The 18,282-nt window shown below is 42.9% G+C and overlaps 1 protein-coding gene across 3 annotated transcripts in view; it reads left to right on the forward strand.

The window, feature by feature from the left end:
- lama3 (laminin, alpha 3) overlaps nt 1-18,282 on the forward strand; it is a 456,248-nt gene that overhangs the window by 364,147 nt on the left and 73,819 nt on the right. For all 3 annotated transcript variants that reach the window (XM_068031084.1, XM_068031086.1, XM_068031085.1), the window contains 9 exons: nt 1,771-1,884; nt 7,167-7,285; nt 7,397-7,477; nt 10,324-10,445; nt 10,961-11,011; nt 14,867-15,018; nt 15,510-15,620; nt 16,229-16,340; nt 17,778-17,924. In XM_068031084.1, coding sequence (XP_067887185.1) covers nt 1,771-1,884; nt 7,167-7,285; nt 7,397-7,477; nt 10,324-10,445; nt 10,961-11,011; nt 14,867-15,018; nt 15,510-15,620; nt 16,229-16,340; nt 17,778-17,924 — 1,009 coding nt within the window. The remainder of the gene's footprint in view (nt 1-1,770; nt 1,885-7,166; nt 7,286-7,396; nt 7,478-10,323; nt 10,446-10,960; nt 11,012-14,866; nt 15,019-15,509; nt 15,621-16,228; nt 16,341-17,777; nt 17,925-18,282) is intronic.

Below are 18,282 nucleotides of genomic sequence, written 5' to 3' on the forward strand. Positions count from 1 at the left end.
ACATAGAAGTTACAAACTAAAAACAGCTCATGTTGAAGTTTACTCTCTGTACGAACAAATAGTCCTAATCATGTTTACCCACCCTGTTCCCATATTCATGAATCCCCTTTTCCATCATCCTCCTCTCTGATCTAATCTTGAATGTTGACATAGTTTCACTAACGCTGAAAGTGAATTCCACAGCTTTACAATTCTAGATAAAGAAGTTTCTCTCGCACTCTATTTTAAATCTCTTATATTTTGAAAGGAAAGAACACTTACTTATATCGGACTATTCACAACTTCAGGGTGTCCCGAAGCTCTTCAGCGCCAAAGAAGTGTTTTCTGAAGTAGTATAGTTACTCTTGTAATATAGGGAAAGATGGCTGCCAAATGCACACAGCAAGATCCCACAAACAGCAATGAGTTAAATGACCAGATAAATCTGTTTTAGTGATGTTGATTGAGAGATAAATATTGGCCAGGACATTGGGCAGAACTCCCCTGCTTTTCTTTGAAATAGTGGCCATGGGATATTTTACATCCACCTGAGAGGGCAGATAGGGATCTCAGTTTAACTCATCTAAAAAATAGCCCCTCTAGCTGTGCAGCCTTCCCTCAGTATTGCATGGGAATGTCAACCTAGATAATGTAACAAGACTCTCTAGTGGAACTGTGAACCCACAACCTTGTGACACAAAGGTGAGAGTGCTACCCATGAGCCATGGCTGACACCTATGGCCTTGCGTTCTAGACCCCTCACCTACTGGAAATGGTTTGTTTCTATCTATTTTGACCTATCCTTTCATAACTTTAAATATTTCTATCATATCACTTGTAAGGGACCAATTTTTCACATTTTTCTTTAGATTTGTACTTCCTCACAACAGGCAGCATCCCAATGACTCAGCATTGTACCCTCTCTAAAGTTTCAATATGCTTCCTGTGTGTGGAGCCCAATTCTGCACGCAGTGCTCTAACTGATGATTTTGATGGTTTTATATCTAGTTATCTTATTTTCCTTTCTTTTTCTTTATCTTGGGAATAAATGTTAGCTTATTACATAGAGTTACATGGTAATTACAGCCATTCAGCCCAATGGTTCCATTTTAATGTTTATGTTCCACGCGAGCCTCCTCCCATCCTGCTTTATCTCACCCTCAGCATATTCTTCTCTTCCTTCCTTTCTCATGCTTATCTCGCTTCCCCTTAAATGTATCTATGCTATTCACCTCAACTACTCCATGTGGTAGCGCGTTCCACATTCTCAACACACCTGAATTTCCTATTGGTGACTGTGTTTTATATTTATGGCCTCTAGTTTTGTTCTTGCCCGCAAGTGGAAACATTTTCTCTACATCCCTCTATATCCCTATCCCTCTAAAGACCTCTATCGGGTCAACCCTAAGCCTTCACTTTTTCTAGAGAAGAGAGCCACAGCCTTTCGATCTTTCCTGATAATTGTATTCTCTCAGTTCTGGTATATCCATTGTAAATCTTTTTTGCACCTTCTCCAGTGCCTCTGTATCCTTTTTATAACATGAAGACCAGAACTGTGTGCAGTATTCTAAAGTGTGATCTAACTAAAGTTCTGTACAAGTTTAACATAACATCTTGTGCTTTTCAATTCTATCCCTCTAGAAATGAACCCCAGAGCTTTGTTTTTTTATTGCCTTATTAACCTGCATCACTACTTTTGGTGATTTGGATATGTGTATCCCTACATCTCACTGCCCCTCTCTCTCAGAGTAAATTTTAGCTTACACTTACTTCAATATTTATCTTTAATAGCAATGTAGCGTTGGATACTACAGAGAACGGAATGGCTTCTTCCTGGGAAGGTGTGTTCCTTGTCGCTGTCATGGACATTCTGACAAATGTGCAGATCGATCTGGAAGATGTATTGTAAGTAACCAGATGTAGCTTTTGATTACACTGTACAAAATATTACAAAGTATTTATAGCACAGAAACAGAACATTCAGCCCAACAAATCCATGTCGGCATTTATGTTCCACACAAGCCTCCATACCCACCCTTCTTCATCTAACCCCATCACCATATCCTTCTATTCATCTGTTCATCGTCTCCCCTTAAATACATCTATACTGTTCACCTCAACCACTCCTTGCGGCTATGAGTTCCACATTCTCGCCACTCTCTGAGTAAAGAAGTTTCTCCTGAATTCCCTATTGAATTTATTAGCTACTAGTTCTGGTCTCGCTTGAAAATGGAAACACTTTTTTTTATTATTCGTTCATGGGATGTGGGCGTCACTGGCCAGGCCAGCATTTATTGCCCTTCCCTAACTGCCCTTGAGAAGGTGGTGGTGAGCTGCCATCTTGAACCTCTACGTCTTCTCCACATCTACCCTCTCGAACACTTTCATAATCTTAAAGACCTCTATCTGATCTGTAAATCACTTGAACACAATACCAGATAGCAAAAAACTCTGCTTAGAAATTGTGGGATTTTTTAGCCTAGAAATTCAGCCTAAATCTCATTCTTTTCACTGAACAGTACCTGCTGTGTTTACATTCAGTTTATTGATACCATAAAATATTCAAACCTAAATACTGATTTAATCCCATTCATGGATGATAAAATGTCATGAATTATCCTTATTGTTTATGACCCTTAAGACCAACTACTAAATTCCAGCATGAGGACCGGAATGGATTTCTATGGGAGTAATTTCACAGCCACATGCTCCAAGCAGGAAATCACACAGGCAGCGTGGCTCACAATAGCAGGACTTTAATGTTCTAACTTTATCTTCTACTCATCATTGCTGCAAGTATTGTTTCCATATTAGAAACAAGAGATCAAGAAATTGATCTGTAAGATTTGATAAGATAGGGGTATTTTATACCCCCTTCTTAGGTAAGAACAGACTTGGCAGCACAAAGCTTGTTATGAATTAACTTTATTGCGATAAAGGTAAGGACAAGTTTGTTAAGTTTTTTGATAAGCCATAGTCACAAACTCAGGCAGTAATTAACAGTCTAACACAGATACTGCCCGTATTAGATTCAGGATGGCAGAGCGCATGACTAGTTTCTTTTGCAGCTTTGGGGTCTTCAAGCTTTTTGGTCGGTCTCTGTCTTTCTCAGTTTCTCTTGTCTCTTGTTGTTCGAAGATTCTCTGCCATACAGCATCAAAGACAGGATTTCAGGTCACTGACCTGAAACGTTAACTTTAGTTCTCTATTCACAGATGCTGCCAGACCTGCTGAGTATTTTCCAGCACTTTTTATTTTTATTTCAAGATTTCTTTTATCTTGGAAGTTTTCCAGTTAACCCTCCCCACTCCCAATCAGTGATTAGTCTTGTATTAAAGGATGCCTTTCTTCACCAGCCAAGGATCATTTTGTGATGGTTGCTAACCTTTCAGATTTGCGCTGACTACTTTATCTCAATGCTTTTACATTTCGAGGTTTCTTATCTCATTACAAGGCAAATATATGCAAAAACTGTTTTCACTGTATACTCTCAAGGTCTTACCCTTTTGCTGCAAGTAAGCATTTTAAAACTTGACATAATCTCCCAGAATCCCTCTGCCTTGACATCTTGTCCACACTGTGCCCTATTTCCTAAGTTATTCCACTTTACCATACTACAAAGAAGGGTTCTAATAAAGCTAAATCTTAGTTTATGATAATTAGTTAGTTGTTTGTTAAAATCCAGCTATTATAAACTATTAGTCCGCTGGTTAGTAACTTGTAGTAATCTAATAACCTTATAAATCCTTATGTTCAAACTTTTGGGTGCTCAGAGGAACAGGGGGACACTCCCCTTTGCCTGAATGGTGAGGCCCAAGGTGCTCCCAATATGAGGATTTATTTCAATGGAGCTGGCCCCTGGTGCAAAAGTAAACCAGAGTAAACCAAGATTGGACATCTCGCATTGCAGCAGCCCTCAGGCAAGTGAGGATCAGGAGATCAGAATTTGGAGAGGAGGAAGTGTGCACACATTTTCTGTCAGAATCCGCCATGTTGGGTAGGGATAAACAACAGGCTTTGTTTATGGGGCCTAACACCTGTTTGAGGTCCCTCTCCTATGGGAAAGGAGTGGGACTAATTGGACAGCTCATTCAAAGAGCAGCAGTCACAATGGGCCAACTGGCGGCCTCCTGTTCTGTATCATTCTATGATTTTCTCAGAACACTTTAAAACACATTATGTTGATACATTTCTGAATACAATATAGATTTACCTTTAAATGGTTAGTGACAATTTTTTTACAGATTCTTTTTAGTTTATGCAGGTTCTTTGTTCTAAAACCCTTTCTCCAATGCATTTTGTTTTAACTGTTTTGCTGTAATAGTGCAGTTCGATAGGAATGTGAACTCATCTGGAACAGTGACTCACAATGTGATTCACTGCTGGATTAAGATTTATTATACAGCTTTGGGTTAGGACTGGCTGAGGTTAAAGCGAGATGTGTATGGAAAGCACAACAAGTATAAAAGTCTCTTGCAATGTGTTGAAGGCAATTAAATGAAACTTTGGCACTTAATACATTTGACTAAATATTAGGATTTTTCCTCACGGAAACTCTGTGTGTGAACCATTCTGTACAGAATCACTGTAAAGTAAGATTTCAATATAAAGAAAGAACTTATTGTGAATTTCAAGTGTTCACTCCTTGCGGTGCGATGTCTCAAGGCTATTTGATTGAATCGTACATTTTAAACGAGAACTGATGACTAATATGGCAAGATGTGAAGTTTGTTTAAAAGTCATGAAGCTTGAGAGTGACAACATTCAGGAACAAAATAAATGGAGATCTATTGATGTGAGTCAAGACTTAAAAAAAAAATTAATGTATCCTTAAGGCAATGTTATAAAAACAGATTTTAATTTTTAATCCACACGCCAGCCTGTCAACTGAAGCATGTCTATACTGCCTGAGGATAGGAATCAGACTACAGATGGGTGGGAACACATAGCTGTGATCTTGCAAGATGAAGCTTTGGTGGCGTAACTGGAGTACTAAGATTTTGTTTCAATTATATGTTTTATTTGGCATTATGTTCATAAAATTGTAATTAAATAAACATAACTTTTTCAGTTTTTTTTAATATATACTTTTATTTGACAAATTGTAATCTCAATGGTTCTATCGTTAACATAGAATCATACAATGCAGAAGGAGGCTATTCAGCCCAACATGCCTGTGCTGGCTCTATGAAAGAGCTATCTAATTCATCCCATTCACTATCAGCTGAGGCCTACCCAGCAATTTTATAAAAGTTTGGCATAACTTGCTTACTTTTGTGCTGTATGCCTCTATTCATAAAGTCAAGGATCCCATATTTTTAACATTCTTATCGAGTTGGCCTGCCACCTTCAAAGATTTTTTTTATTCGTTCATGGGACGTGGACGTCACTGGCTAGGCCAGCACTTATTGCCCATCAGGTTAGTGCACCTCCAGGTCTCTCTGTTCCTACACCCCTTTAAAATTGTCTCATTTATTTTATATTGCTTCTCCTCATTCTTCCTCCTAAAATGTGTCACTTCACCCTTCTCTGCGATAGATTGCATCTGCCAATTTAGTATACTGTACTCACTGCTCGCAATGTGATCTCCTGTACATTGGGGAGACTAAACACAGACTGGATGACTGCTTTGCGAAACACCTCCTTTCAGTCCGCAAGTGCAACCCTGAGTTTCCTGTCGCTTGTTATTTTAATTCTCCACCTAGCTCCCATTCTGATCTTTCCGTCCTTGGTCTGCTACAGTGTTCCAGTGAAGTACAACGCAAGCTTGAGGAACAGCTTTCAACATTAAAGCCATTACTATGTATTTGGACAGCTGCTACACTGCCATCTACACCTCATCCAGACGCATCTTTTGTTTCTTTACTTGGCTTTGTACCATGAAACCTTTTGTCATTTTGGACTGGATTTTCCAGCCGCCCCCCCCACCCCCCCCCCCCCCCCCGCCCCTGACATCGCAGGTTGTGGCGAGCGGGGTGGGGGTGGGGAGGCTGGAAAATGCCTCTGGCAGAGGCCTGCCACGGGCCTCGATGCCAGGAAGGCACAGCCCAATATTGCCGGCGGTGGTGAGCCCTCCTGGCAGCCCTCCTGTCGCTTGGCGATGGGAGACAAATTAACATAGTTCAAAAAATGCAAATGAATGAATGAATGACTTACCCGCTCCCACCGTCTGTTCCAGTGCCAAATTGGTGCCAGTGGCCGGCACTCACGCGCGTCCGGAGATCCGGTACGAGACACTGGGGGGGGGGGGAAACAGGTAAGTATTTCAGTGGGGGAGGGAGCGGGGTGAAACTAATCTGATTGGTGTAGGGGATGATGGGAAGGGGTGAAGTTAAAAGTTTTTGAATTTTGGGAGGGATAGGTCACGTACACAAGTTAAGTACTTTAGGTGGGGGAGAGGGCAAGGATGATTTGTATGGTTATTGGGGAGGGGTGGTGGGAGAGGGGCTAGAAACTTCTATTGAATTAATTTAAATAAGTTTTACATGACTGTCACTTTAAAAATTTAAATAACAATGTAGGGCTCTAAGCCCTTTAAAAACTGCGTCTGCGCCTGCGCAGTGGCGCCTGGTGCCATTGCTGGGGACGGACCGCCCACCCCCTCCATTTCATTGGGGGGGGGGGGGGGGGGTCAGTCTGTCCCAGCCATTTAAATGAGCTGCTGCGTTTAATATCGCAATGGCTCCGCGAAGCTCAGCCCGCGTGTGCAGGCCGCCATAGTTTACGGCTGCCGCCAATCATGGCAGTGGCAACATAAATTTCACCCCTTAATGTCTCCTGCCCTCCACCCTATCATAGACTTTCTCTTTTGTTCTTCTTCCCCATACTCTTCCCCATGCCCCCCCCCCCCCACCCCTTTTATTTGCTCAACACCTATTACATTTCTAACCTTTGCCAGTTCTGAAGAAAGGTCATTGACCTGAAACATTAACTCTGCTTTTCTCTCCACTGATGCTGCCTGACTTGCTGAGTGTTTACAGCATTTTCTGTTTTTGTTTCAGATTTCCAGCATACATAGTATTTTGCTTACATATCTACTCATTTCACCTGTTCATCTATGTCTTCTTAATATCTGTTAATTCCTCCTCACTTCCAAGTTTTCACTCTTAAAATTAAAGGACACAGCTCCTTTTAAGCGAGTTGAATGAATATTATGTTAAATAAACTGCTGCTCTTTTCTGTAACAGGATTGTAAACATAACACAGAAGGGGATCACTGTGAACGATGCAAATCAGGTTTCTTTGGAAATGCTGCCCAAGCCGTCTGCAGTCCCTGTCCTTGTCCATACACACAATCCTCCAACAAGTAAGGTTCACATGATTGACTCTGTTCTATTTCAGTGTTTCATTTACTGATTAGTACAATTAATCTATTGTAGCTTGATTTATTGATAGCCTTTAATTGTTTTGTTTGCAGTTTTGCCATGCGATGTGGTGAGATTAATGGCGTCTTGCAGTGTTTGTGTAAACCGGGCTACACTGGATCAAGATGCGAGAGGTTAGTGTTTGTTTTTTGAGCACAATGACAGTCAGGTTACTGGTAGAATTGAGATTGAGAAATTGAGTAGAATGGGTCTATATTCTTTGGAGTTTAGAAGAATGAGAGGTGATCTCATTGAAATATATAAAATTCTTAGAAAGCATGACAGGGTAGATGCTGAGAGACTGTTTCTCCCAGGATGGCAATTCAAGAATGGAGATCATAGTCACTGGTTAAAAGTTTAGCCATTTACCACTGAGTTGAGGAGAAATTTCCTCACTCAGAGGGTTGTGAATCTTTAGAATGTTTTTACCACAGAGAGCTGTGGTTGCTCAATCGTTGAGTATATTCAGTACTGAGAATGATAGATTTTTGGGCATTAAGGGAATCAGGGGATATAGGGATAGGGCGGAAAAATAGAGTTGATGTAGAAGATCAGCCATGATCTTATTGAATGGCGAAGCAGGTTCAAAGGGCAGTATAACTTACTCCTGCTCCTATTTCTGATGCTCTTATGTAACTGGCACTCAATGGTCACTCATTGGGTGGAATTTTATGCTTTCTCCTGCAGCAAGTTTGGTGGCGGGGGGGCCTCGTTCAAAGGCACTTAGTGCCTGAACAGAGGACCCGGCATCGGGAAGGAGGGGTGGGAGGGTGGACCCGCTGAGGTAAACCCCACTGCCCTTGCTGCCGAGCGACCCCCCTCCCCTGCAACCCCCACCCCGGGCGTTCCCTCCCGCCTTGAACTATCTGAAGCCTGGTTCCAGTGCGACCCCTTGGAGTCTGGTCGCTGCAGTTACAGCAGCCGCCACTGCCTCCGCGGCGGCGCTGCAACTGCAGGCCTCTGATTGGCCGGCAGCTCTCCAAGGGTGGGATTTCTATGGGGTCCTATATCCTATGGAAGCCTTGCCTGATTGGCACTAAATTCAGCAGGCCTTCCAGAAAAGAAGTGACACGAGGATCTCGGCATCAGTTTCCCCCGACATCGAGACTCCCACCACTGTGATAAATTCCCCCCATTGACAAACATTGGGAAGGGTCTATCAGGCAGGGAAATAGAGGCACAGATTCTCATGCCTGACTATTCTGCCTTGAAAGATGAGAATGGACCTTAAAAGGATATTTGTTCATAATTCATAAGAGCTAAAGACATGAGCAAGAAGAGAGTCTGGAACATTTTAATTTGCTTGATACTAAATTAAGTTGTTCTCTTAATGTTGGATTGATGTGATCTGGAATGCGCTGCCTGAAAGGGCAGTGAAAGCAGATTCAATCGTAATTTTCAAATGGGAACTGGAGAAATACTTGAAAAGGAAAAGATTATAGGACTATAGGGAAAGGGCAGGGTGGAGTGGGTCTAATTGAATAGCTTTTTGAAAGAGCTGGTACAAGCTTCCTTCTGTGGTATATGATTCTGTGATTCTATGATTCTATCTGGACTAATGCCAGGCTGAAGTAATGTTTGCCTGTGTAAGATTCTATGTACTGAATTTTCCAGTGTGGGTCAAATTGTTAAAAAATAAGCGTGGGCAGAGTTGCAAGAGCATCAGCGTGCTGATCCCCACGGCTCCAGGAGGGGGTGAGTGGGCATTTAAAGGAGGTGTCGCTGGCTCCCTGGCTTGCCACCGGGACACCACCTCCGGCAAGATCGCTTGAAAGTGGGATGTGTCGGAGAGCTGCCCAGACACAAGAATCTGTAATTTTTCTGCTGGTCACATCTTCAAACCTGTCTTCATTGGACCAGGAAAATTCAGCCCACTGATTCTGTGAAGGCAAGACTTTGTATCCTGTCAGAGAATGGTGCAGTGAACTGGTAAACTGCAGAGATGAGGGTGTTGGCTATGTAGCATGTTAATTTAATAGATGCCAAACTAGGCATTTTGGAAGAATCATATATCAAGAAAAGCAATTATAGGAACGTCAAAACAAGATGACTCCAGATGTTAGAAATCTGAACTAAGAATGGAAAATGCTGGAACATACTCAGCAGGTCAGGCAGCATCTGTGGAGGCAGAAACAAAGGGAGGCAATTTTAACATAATCACCAGAAACTGACAAGATCAGGTACAACGTTGGTTTTACAGCCGGTTTGATGTTACTCCAGACTGAAGTGAATATGTTGCAGGGAGTAAAACTGCTGTTACGCCCAATCTCGTGGGTCTACCTCATGCTGTGTTACGTTAAAAGTAACTGTAATGTTTCAGGTCAATGACCTTCCATTGAAGTTCATCAACCTGAAACTTTAACTCTGCTTGTCTCTGCCAGATGCTGCCTGCTGCGTCATTACAGCACAGAAGGAGGCCATTCAGAGCATCATATGCATGCTAGCTCTCTGTAGAGCAATCCAATCAGTCCCATAACTCCGCTCTATCCCCGTAGCCCTGCAAGTTTATTTCCTTCAAGTGCCCATCCAATTTCCTTTGGAAATCATTCATCATCTTCACTTCCACCACCCTCTCAGGTCATTACCATTCGCTGTGCAAAACATTTCTTCCTCACATCCCCTCTGCATCTCTTGCCCAAAAACTTAAATCTGTGTCCCCTAGTCTTTGTAACATCAGCTAATGGGAACAGCTTTTCTTTGTCTGCCTTATCTAAACCTGTCATAATCTTGTACACCTCTATCAGATCTCCCTTCTGTCTCCTTTTGCTCCAAGGAGAACCACCCCAGCTTCTCCATCCTAACCTTGTAACTAAAATCCCCCATCCCTGGAACTGTTCTGGTAAATCTCCTCTGCATCCTCGCATGGACCCTCACATCTTTCCTAAAGTGTGGTAATGCTGGACTGGAGAGTTTTTCTTTTTAGCATCTTCTGATTATAGGAACATGTTGCATTAACTTTTACAAAAAATTAAATCTGCAGGTGTGCGCCTGGTTATTTCGGAAACCCTCTGGAGATAGGCAGTGAATGTAGGCCTTGTCAGTGTGGCCATTCAAGTTCTACAAGTTGTGACCCATTGACTGGTCAATGTGGCAACTGCCCAGGTAACAATGTCAGACTATATCACAGACATAACCTCTATTCCATTATTTTGTAACGCTGCCATAGCTAAATGGGATTCTTAATAAACAAAATTCACTCCGGAAAAACAAGTACTCATTCTATGTGCTGTATATTCAGCATAACGCTCAACGCTCCCTGTTATTTGACTTGACTCTTAATTCACTCGATTTCCTTCTCGGTTGTTCCTCTGTTTCTTTCTCAATCGGTAAATCTCACCAGTTGAGGAGATAGACTGTTGGTCCTGTCATTCACTGAGGTCCCAGAGGCCCTGTAACCCTCACCACACCACTGTCAGCTTGCACTTCAAGCAAATGACAGCACAAATATATTTCAAGCTGAAGACTGCAGGAAAAAGTCTAACTAACAGCATACACAGTGGGATGCCCCACTCCATCAAAGATCCGGCCCATAATGTTTGAATGTGTACATAAAATCTTTTAAGTTTTGAACTTCCTTTGTTCAATTAATTAATTTGTTTGTGTTATTTTTTTCACAGATTGCACAAATGAAGAACCAAAGGACACTAGTTCTGATGAAAAGTGCGACAGTAAGTAAAAAAAAAACTCAACAGATCTGTTCTGTGGTCATGTTGTCTTTGGGAAAGGTAAAAACGCTTACTCGATTGAGGGTAAGAGTTACCAAAGAGCACAAAAAAGGCACAGAGTGTTGTTATGATTTGGAATGTGTTGCCTGAAAGGGTGGTAGATGATGATTCAATAGTAAATTTTAAAAGAGAATTTACAAGGCAGAGGAGTGGGATTCATTGGGTGGCTCTTTCAAAGAGCTGGCACTGGCACGATGGGCTGAATGGTCTCCTGTGCTGTCTTATTCTATGAATATCTTTTTTCATTCACGGGATGTGGGTATTTATTGTCCATCCCTAACTGCCCTTGAGAAGGTGGTGGTGAGACACTTTCTCAAGCTGCTGCACTCCATATGGTGTAGGTACACCCACAGTGCTGTTAGGAAGGGAGTTCCAGGGTCTTGACCCAGTGACAGTGAAGGAACAGCGATGTAGTTCCAAGTCAGGATGGTGTGTGGCTTGGAGGGGAACTTGCAGGTGCTGCCCTTCTAAGCGGTAGAGGTCACGGGTTTGGAAGGTGCTGTTGAAGGAGCCTTGGTGAGTTGCTGCAGTGCATCTTATGGATCAACACTGCTGCCACTGTGCATCGGTGGTAAAGGGAGTGAATGTTTAAGTTCGTGGAAGAGTGCCAGTCAAGCAGCTGCTTTGTTCTGGATGGTGTCAAAATTCTGGAGCTGCACTCATCCAGTGGAGAGTATTCCATCACACTCCTGACTTGTGCCTTGTAGATGGTGAATAGGCATTGGGGAGTCAGGAGGTGAGTTACTCGCCACAGAATCCCCAACCTCTGACCTGCTCCTGTAGCCACAGTACTTATATAGCTGGTCCAGTTCAGTTTCTGGTCAATTGTAACCCTCAGGATGTTGATATTGGGGGATTCTGCAATGGCAATGCCGTTGAATGTCAAGCAGAGATTGTTGGATTCTCTGTTGGTGGAGATGGTCATTGCAAGGCACTTGTTTGGCACGAATGTAACTTGCCACTCATCAGCCCAAGCCTGGATGTTATCCAGGTCTTGCTGCATATGGACACGGACTGCTTCAGTATCTGAGGAGTTGCCTGATAGCATAGAGTGAGAAAAGAGATGAGGGGCTTTAGTTATGAACTACAGAAATTGGTGCTTATTTCATTTGATTGAAGAAGGTTAAGAGAAAATCTGATTTAGGTGTTCAATAATTTTAAAGGTTTTGATAAGGTAAGTGGGGAATGAGTCTATAAGTAGGCATAAATTTCAGATCATCAGCAAAGCAAGAAGATGTTTAGGAGATTGTATTTCAAAGATGGAACGCTCAGAAAATGGTGGAAACAGAATTCATTAATTTTTTTAAAAGTAAGTGGATAAATCAAAGAAAAGGAAAGACTTGCATTTCTACAGCACTTTTCAGAGTATCATGGTGTCCCAAAGCACTTTCACAGCCAATGAAATACTTTTGAAGTATAGTCACTCTGTAATGTAGGAAATGCATACAGCAAGATCCCACAAACATCGGTGTGATAATGACCAGATCATCTGTTTTAGTAATGTTGCTTGAGGGATAAATATTGTCCAAAACACCAAGGTGAACTTCCCTGCTCTTCTTTCAAATAGTGCCATAGGATCCTTTATGCCCATCTAAGTGTGGGAACCTCAGTTTAACGTCTCCTCTGAAAAATAGCACCTCCGACAGTACAGCGCTCCCTCAGTACTGCCCCTCCGACAGTACAGCGCTCCCTCAGTACTGCCCCTCCGACAGTACAGTGCTCTCTCAGTACTGCCCCTCCGACAGTGCAGCGCTCCCTCAGTACTGCCCCTCCGACAGTACAGCGCTCCCTCAGTACTGCCCCTCCTACAGTACAGTGCTCTCTCAGTACTGCTCCTCCGACAGTACAGCGCTCCCTCAGTACTGCCCCTCCGACAGTACAGTGCTCCCTCAGTACTGCTCCTCCGACAGTACAGCGCTCCCTCAGTACTGCCTTTCTGATGTTGCAGTGCTTCCTCAATCTTGCCCCTCCGACAGTACAGCGCTCCCTCAGTACTGCCTTTCTGATGTTGCAGTGTTCTTCAGTACTGCCCCTCTGACAGTGCAACACTTCCTCAGTACTTCCCTCCAACAGTGCAGCGCTCCCTCAGTACTGCCTTTCTGATGTTGCAGTGTTCTTCAGTACTGCCCCTCTGACAGTGCAACACTTCCTCAGTACTTCCCTCCGACAGTACAGCGCTCCCTCAGTACTGCCTTTCTGATGTTGCAGTGTTCTTCAGTACTGCCCCTCTGACAGTGCAACACTTCCTCAGTACTTCCCTCCAACAGTACAGCGCTCCCTCAGTACTGCCTTTCTGATGTTGCAGTGTTCTTCAGTACTGCCCCTCTGACAGTGCAGCGCTCCCTCAGTACTGCCTTTCTGATGTTGCAGTGTTCTTCAGTACTGCCCCTCTGACAGTACAGCGCTCCCTCAGTACTGCCTTTCTGATGTTGCAGCGCTCCCTCAGTACTGCCCCTCTGACAGTGCAGCGCTCCCTCAGTACTGCCCCTCCGACAGTGCAACACTCCCTCAGTGCTGCACTGGGAGTGTCAGTCTAGATTTTGTGTGCTTTGAAAACAAAATTTAAAATTACATGGAAAGGGAATTAAATTAATTTGATCGATTTCTGAAAGCCAGCATTGGCACAATGAGCCAAATGGCTGCCTCCAGGCAAAGCCTGCATGGCCTTTGTTTTCACTGATCATGTGCAATTTAATCTATTTCCTGCCCTGCCAAACACTACAAGGTCCATTACTGAGCAGCACCTTTTAAAATAAACAGGTTCGTATCAGCATTAAGATAAGGGATAGAAGATACCATTCACGTGTATTAATTAAACACTGGCCTGCTAATATTGCCAGCAGTAATTTCAAGGTTAAGGTAGCTTCAAAAGATAACCATACCTAGACAGGAGTGTACTTTGTATTGCAAGTTCATTTCCCTACACTTCCATTCTCTTTGCTATTTTAAAATTTCTCATTATGGCTGGGATTTTACTGAGCTCTCAACATCGGGCTCCCTGGCAGGGGTGGGTGCAGAAGATTGTTCCGACACAGATTCCGGCGCTGGGAGTGCCGGGCCCGATCTTCCCGGCGGCAACAATGCTCTATGGCGGCCCCCCTGCCGCTGGGCGATAGGATCTGGCTTTGAATATTTAAATTAAGCACGTTGATAGATTTAAATAAAATTCAGTGTCATCTTCCCTCCCAACCGCGATCTTCTGAGCGGCGGCTGGCACTCACACACCTTCACTTTCCCATCCAGGCGCCACAGTGCTGGGGAAGGGGGGAGCTTTTGATAGTGCAGTGGGAGGGGGACGGTGCACAGGGTCAAATTTACAGTACTAGTGTAGGGGATGGTGGGAAGGAGTGACTTCTGCACTTTGTTCAGTTTGGGGGTGAAGGTCAAATGTTGAAGGTAAGTGTTTTTTTGGGTGGAAGATAGGGCAAATATTTCATTTAATTGTTGTTGGGGAGCTGGGAAAGAGGTGACAGATTTTTGATCAGTACAGTGGTGGGGTGTATAACTTTACAATGTAAATTAGCCAGCAGAGCTGGCTGCCCTTGAAAAATGCGCCAGTGCCTGCACACAGGCAGCTGACACTATTACCAGCATCAGAGAGCCCGCCCCACGTGATTGGGAGGGTCAGCCCAACTGGCACATTATTGTGGCCGCGAAGCAGCATGGTGGTGTTTTTACACCCACTAGCACTCTCGGCCGCAAGTGCATATAATCCAGCCTTATGTGTTCAGCTTCTCTGTTAATGAATCTGTGGCCAGTGGCACAGTATCCATGATAATCTGTTCTTTTGTTTTTCAGCATGCGACAGTTGTGTTGAAACTCTGTTGCTTGACTTGACCAAGATGGATTCCGATCTTCAAAAGATCAAATTCCAGCTTCAAAATGCAACCACAAGCGCTGCTGCACAGCATCGTCTGAACAACTTAGACAGGGCCATAAAACACACCGAGGTAAATCTAAGACTCGGCTCGAATTTGTCTTCTTTCACAATGTCTTATTCTATTACTTCTGTGGCTGTCTCCAAAACTTGACTGACTAACCCAAAGCAAAATCTGACACAATTTTCATTGCGTATTGCTAAAACCAATCATTTATTTAAACAAAATACCAGTGTAACATAAAAAATTTCCATTAGTGCGATAAAGTGCTGCATGTGTGCATGTATAAGCATGTGGTGTGCATATGTAAGTAGGTGTGGGGGTGTGTAAGTACAAGGTATGAAAGTGGTGGGGAAATTGGAAATCAGTTACGCTCAGAAGTTCAGGTTTAAAGTTAGAAAATACAGTGATTTATTATAAATGCACCAATTTTTTTTTAAACTTGAAGATATTCCTTGGTAGATTGGAAACAATTTATGCTTCTCCTAAGCAAACAGAGTTTTTAAAAAAAAAGAACAAATTTGTGCTACAAATTAAATGGTATAAATGGTTCCCTATTTTAGAATCAGTTGAAGGTGTATCGGGCCACTGTGGAGCGTCAAGTCAAAAAGACTGACAATTTGGAGGACGACAACATGAATCTCATTCAAGATGTTAATGCACTCGAGGAAAAGGCAAGTGTTATTTTGTACCATTTTGAAACATTTAATAGATGTTAAAGCCTCTGATAGGGTACAGAAGGGATTTACCAGAACGATACCAGAGATGAGGGTAATCAGTTACATGGAGAAATTAGAGGAGTTGGGATTGTTCCCCTTAGAGAAGATGAGGTTAAGGGGAGATTTAATGGAGGTGTACTCAATTATGAGAAGTTTTGATAAGAATAAATCAGGAGAAACATTTTCCAGAGGCAGGAGGATGGGTAGCCAAAGGACACAGATTTCAGGTATTTGGAAAAAGGACCAGAGGGGAGATGAGGAGACATTTTTCTATGTAGCAAGTTGTTGTGATCTGGAATATGCTGCCTGAAAGGGCGGTGGAAACAGACTCAATAGTAACTTTCAAAAGGAATTGGATAAATACTTGGAAAGGAGCAAATTTGCAGGGCTATGGGGAAAGAGCTGGGGGAGTGGGACTAATTAGATCGCTCTTTCAAAGAGCTGGCACAGGCATGATGGGCCGAAAAGCCTCCTTCTGTGCTGTAGCATTCTATGAGAAGTTATCTGGTTAATTGTCTGTGTAAATTTAAGATGTGCTAAGATCTGAAAATGTCTATTTTAAGGCGGAAAAGAATTCTCGAAGTACTCAGGTTTTGCTCACTTCTGTTGATGAGACCAATCGACGTGCACAAGACATGCTGACAAATGTAGAAGGCGTGCTGTTGAAGATCTTAGGTGAGGTGATTTTTACAGCAAATGGAATAGCTCTGTGTAGCTGTTGGATCTCTCGAATGCTGAATGAAAATGGCCTTTAAAAAGAAAGCCTTCCATTTCTATAGTGCCTTTTACAACCTCAGGATGTCCCAAAGCACTTAACAGCCAATTAATTACTTTTGAAGTGTAGTCACTGTTGTAATGTAGGAAACACAGCAGCCACTTCACATACAGACAGATCCAGCAATGTGACAATGACGACATAATCTGTTTTAGTGATGTTGACTTAGGACACCGGGGAGGACGCCACTGCTTTTTATCAAAATAGCCACGGGATCTTTTATGTCCACTCTAGAGTGTTTAATGTCTCATCCGAAAGACGGCACCTTCAACACTGCTGCACTCCCTCAGTACTGCCTTGGCAAGGTCAGCTGAGATTTTGTACTCCAGTATCTTCGCACTCGGAGGAGAGAGTTCATGCTACCTGCTGAGTCACAGATGGCACAATTCATTTCAAATAGAAAACATCACACATCATGCTAAAAGATCATAGACTAGATATTTTTCTGATACCCTGCATGAAATTGACCCCTTTATGAGTGGAAATGGTGAGATAATGAGCTGCTGAGGCCTACCAGATCAGCCCACATCAGTCATGATTTCCCTTCACCCCATCCTGCCATCACTCCCAGAGACTTCCTGATGGAAGGGGCTCAAGGCAGCAGTGATAACAACTCCAAATGAAAGCTAAGGGCTGAATAGGGTCCTCTTCTCATCCCTCAGTTTCTTTCAAAACCTACGAAACTATACCTTCTGGACTCTTCTATCTTTTAAGGTTTATTGCAGTGCTCCCAGATCTCCGTCTTTGACTCTGGTGGACTCCCTCTTGGTAGCAGGAATTTCCCCAGGAGTTCACCTCGTCTGGTCAATGACGCCGCCCCCACCCCAACGTAGGAAAATAGTTTCATATTGCAACAAGTTTGAAATAAAAATCAATCTCTAAGTGCACAAAAACTAAGTTCCAAGTATATTAATCAACAAAATAATGAACCACCAACATTCATGTGTTTTCTGTTGGTAACGCACCTTACCAAAGTTGAGTTTGGCGTTAACAACAAAAGTTTGCATTTATATAGCACCTGTAATGTAGTAAAACATCTCAAGATGCTTCATAGGAGTATAATCAGACAAAACTTTGACACTGAGCGACATATTAGAACAGGTGACCATAAACTTAGAGAGGGAATTCCAGCGTTTAGGGCCCAGGCAGCTGAAGGCATGACCGCCGATGGTACAGTAATTAAAATCAGGGATGGAAAACAGGCCAGATTTGGAAGAACTGATCATTTTCAGCATTGCATTTTCTGAAAATGTGCATTGTGTTAGAATAACAAAAGACATCTTTGCAAGGAGAAGCTAGGAAAGGAATCACTCTTCCAATTGCATCTTTCATTTCAGATATGATAAAGACGTTGAGCACCCTTGATTCAGCTGGCACTGCACCCAAGTTAGAGGAGGTGGAACGGATGCTCGGTGAAATGAGAAACCGAAACTTTGATGAGGAAAGAAGAGTGGCTGACAGGGAGAAGCAAGAGTCAAAGACATGTAAGTTTTGCAGCCTTTTCTCCTTCTAAAAATGAAGAAAAAAAAATTCATCACTTTTCTTCAGGCCTGCAAATGCAGCGGCTTGATTCAGAACTGCTGAATATCAGTAGATTGTGGAACTTAAGATGGAAAACATAGATGCATTTCAGGGGAAGCTAGATAAATACGTAAGGGAGAAAGGAATAGAAGGATATGTTGACAGGGAGAGATGAAGGGGGTGAGCAGATGCTTATGTGACACATGAACAGTGGCATGGACCAGTAGAGCTGAATGGCCTGTTTCTGTGCTGTTTAGAGTCTATGGGCAGGATTTTTGCCCCAATAAGGGGACAGGAACAGATGCGGGCAGGCATGTAATT

The sequence above is a fragment of the Heterodontus francisci genome, chromosome 5, assembly GCF_036365525.1.
Source record: "Heterodontus francisci isolate sHetFra1 chromosome 5, sHetFra1.hap1, whole genome shotgun sequence".
Taxonomy (NCBI): Eukaryota; Metazoa; Chordata; class Chondrichthyes; order Heterodontiformes; family Heterodontidae; genus Heterodontus; species Heterodontus francisci.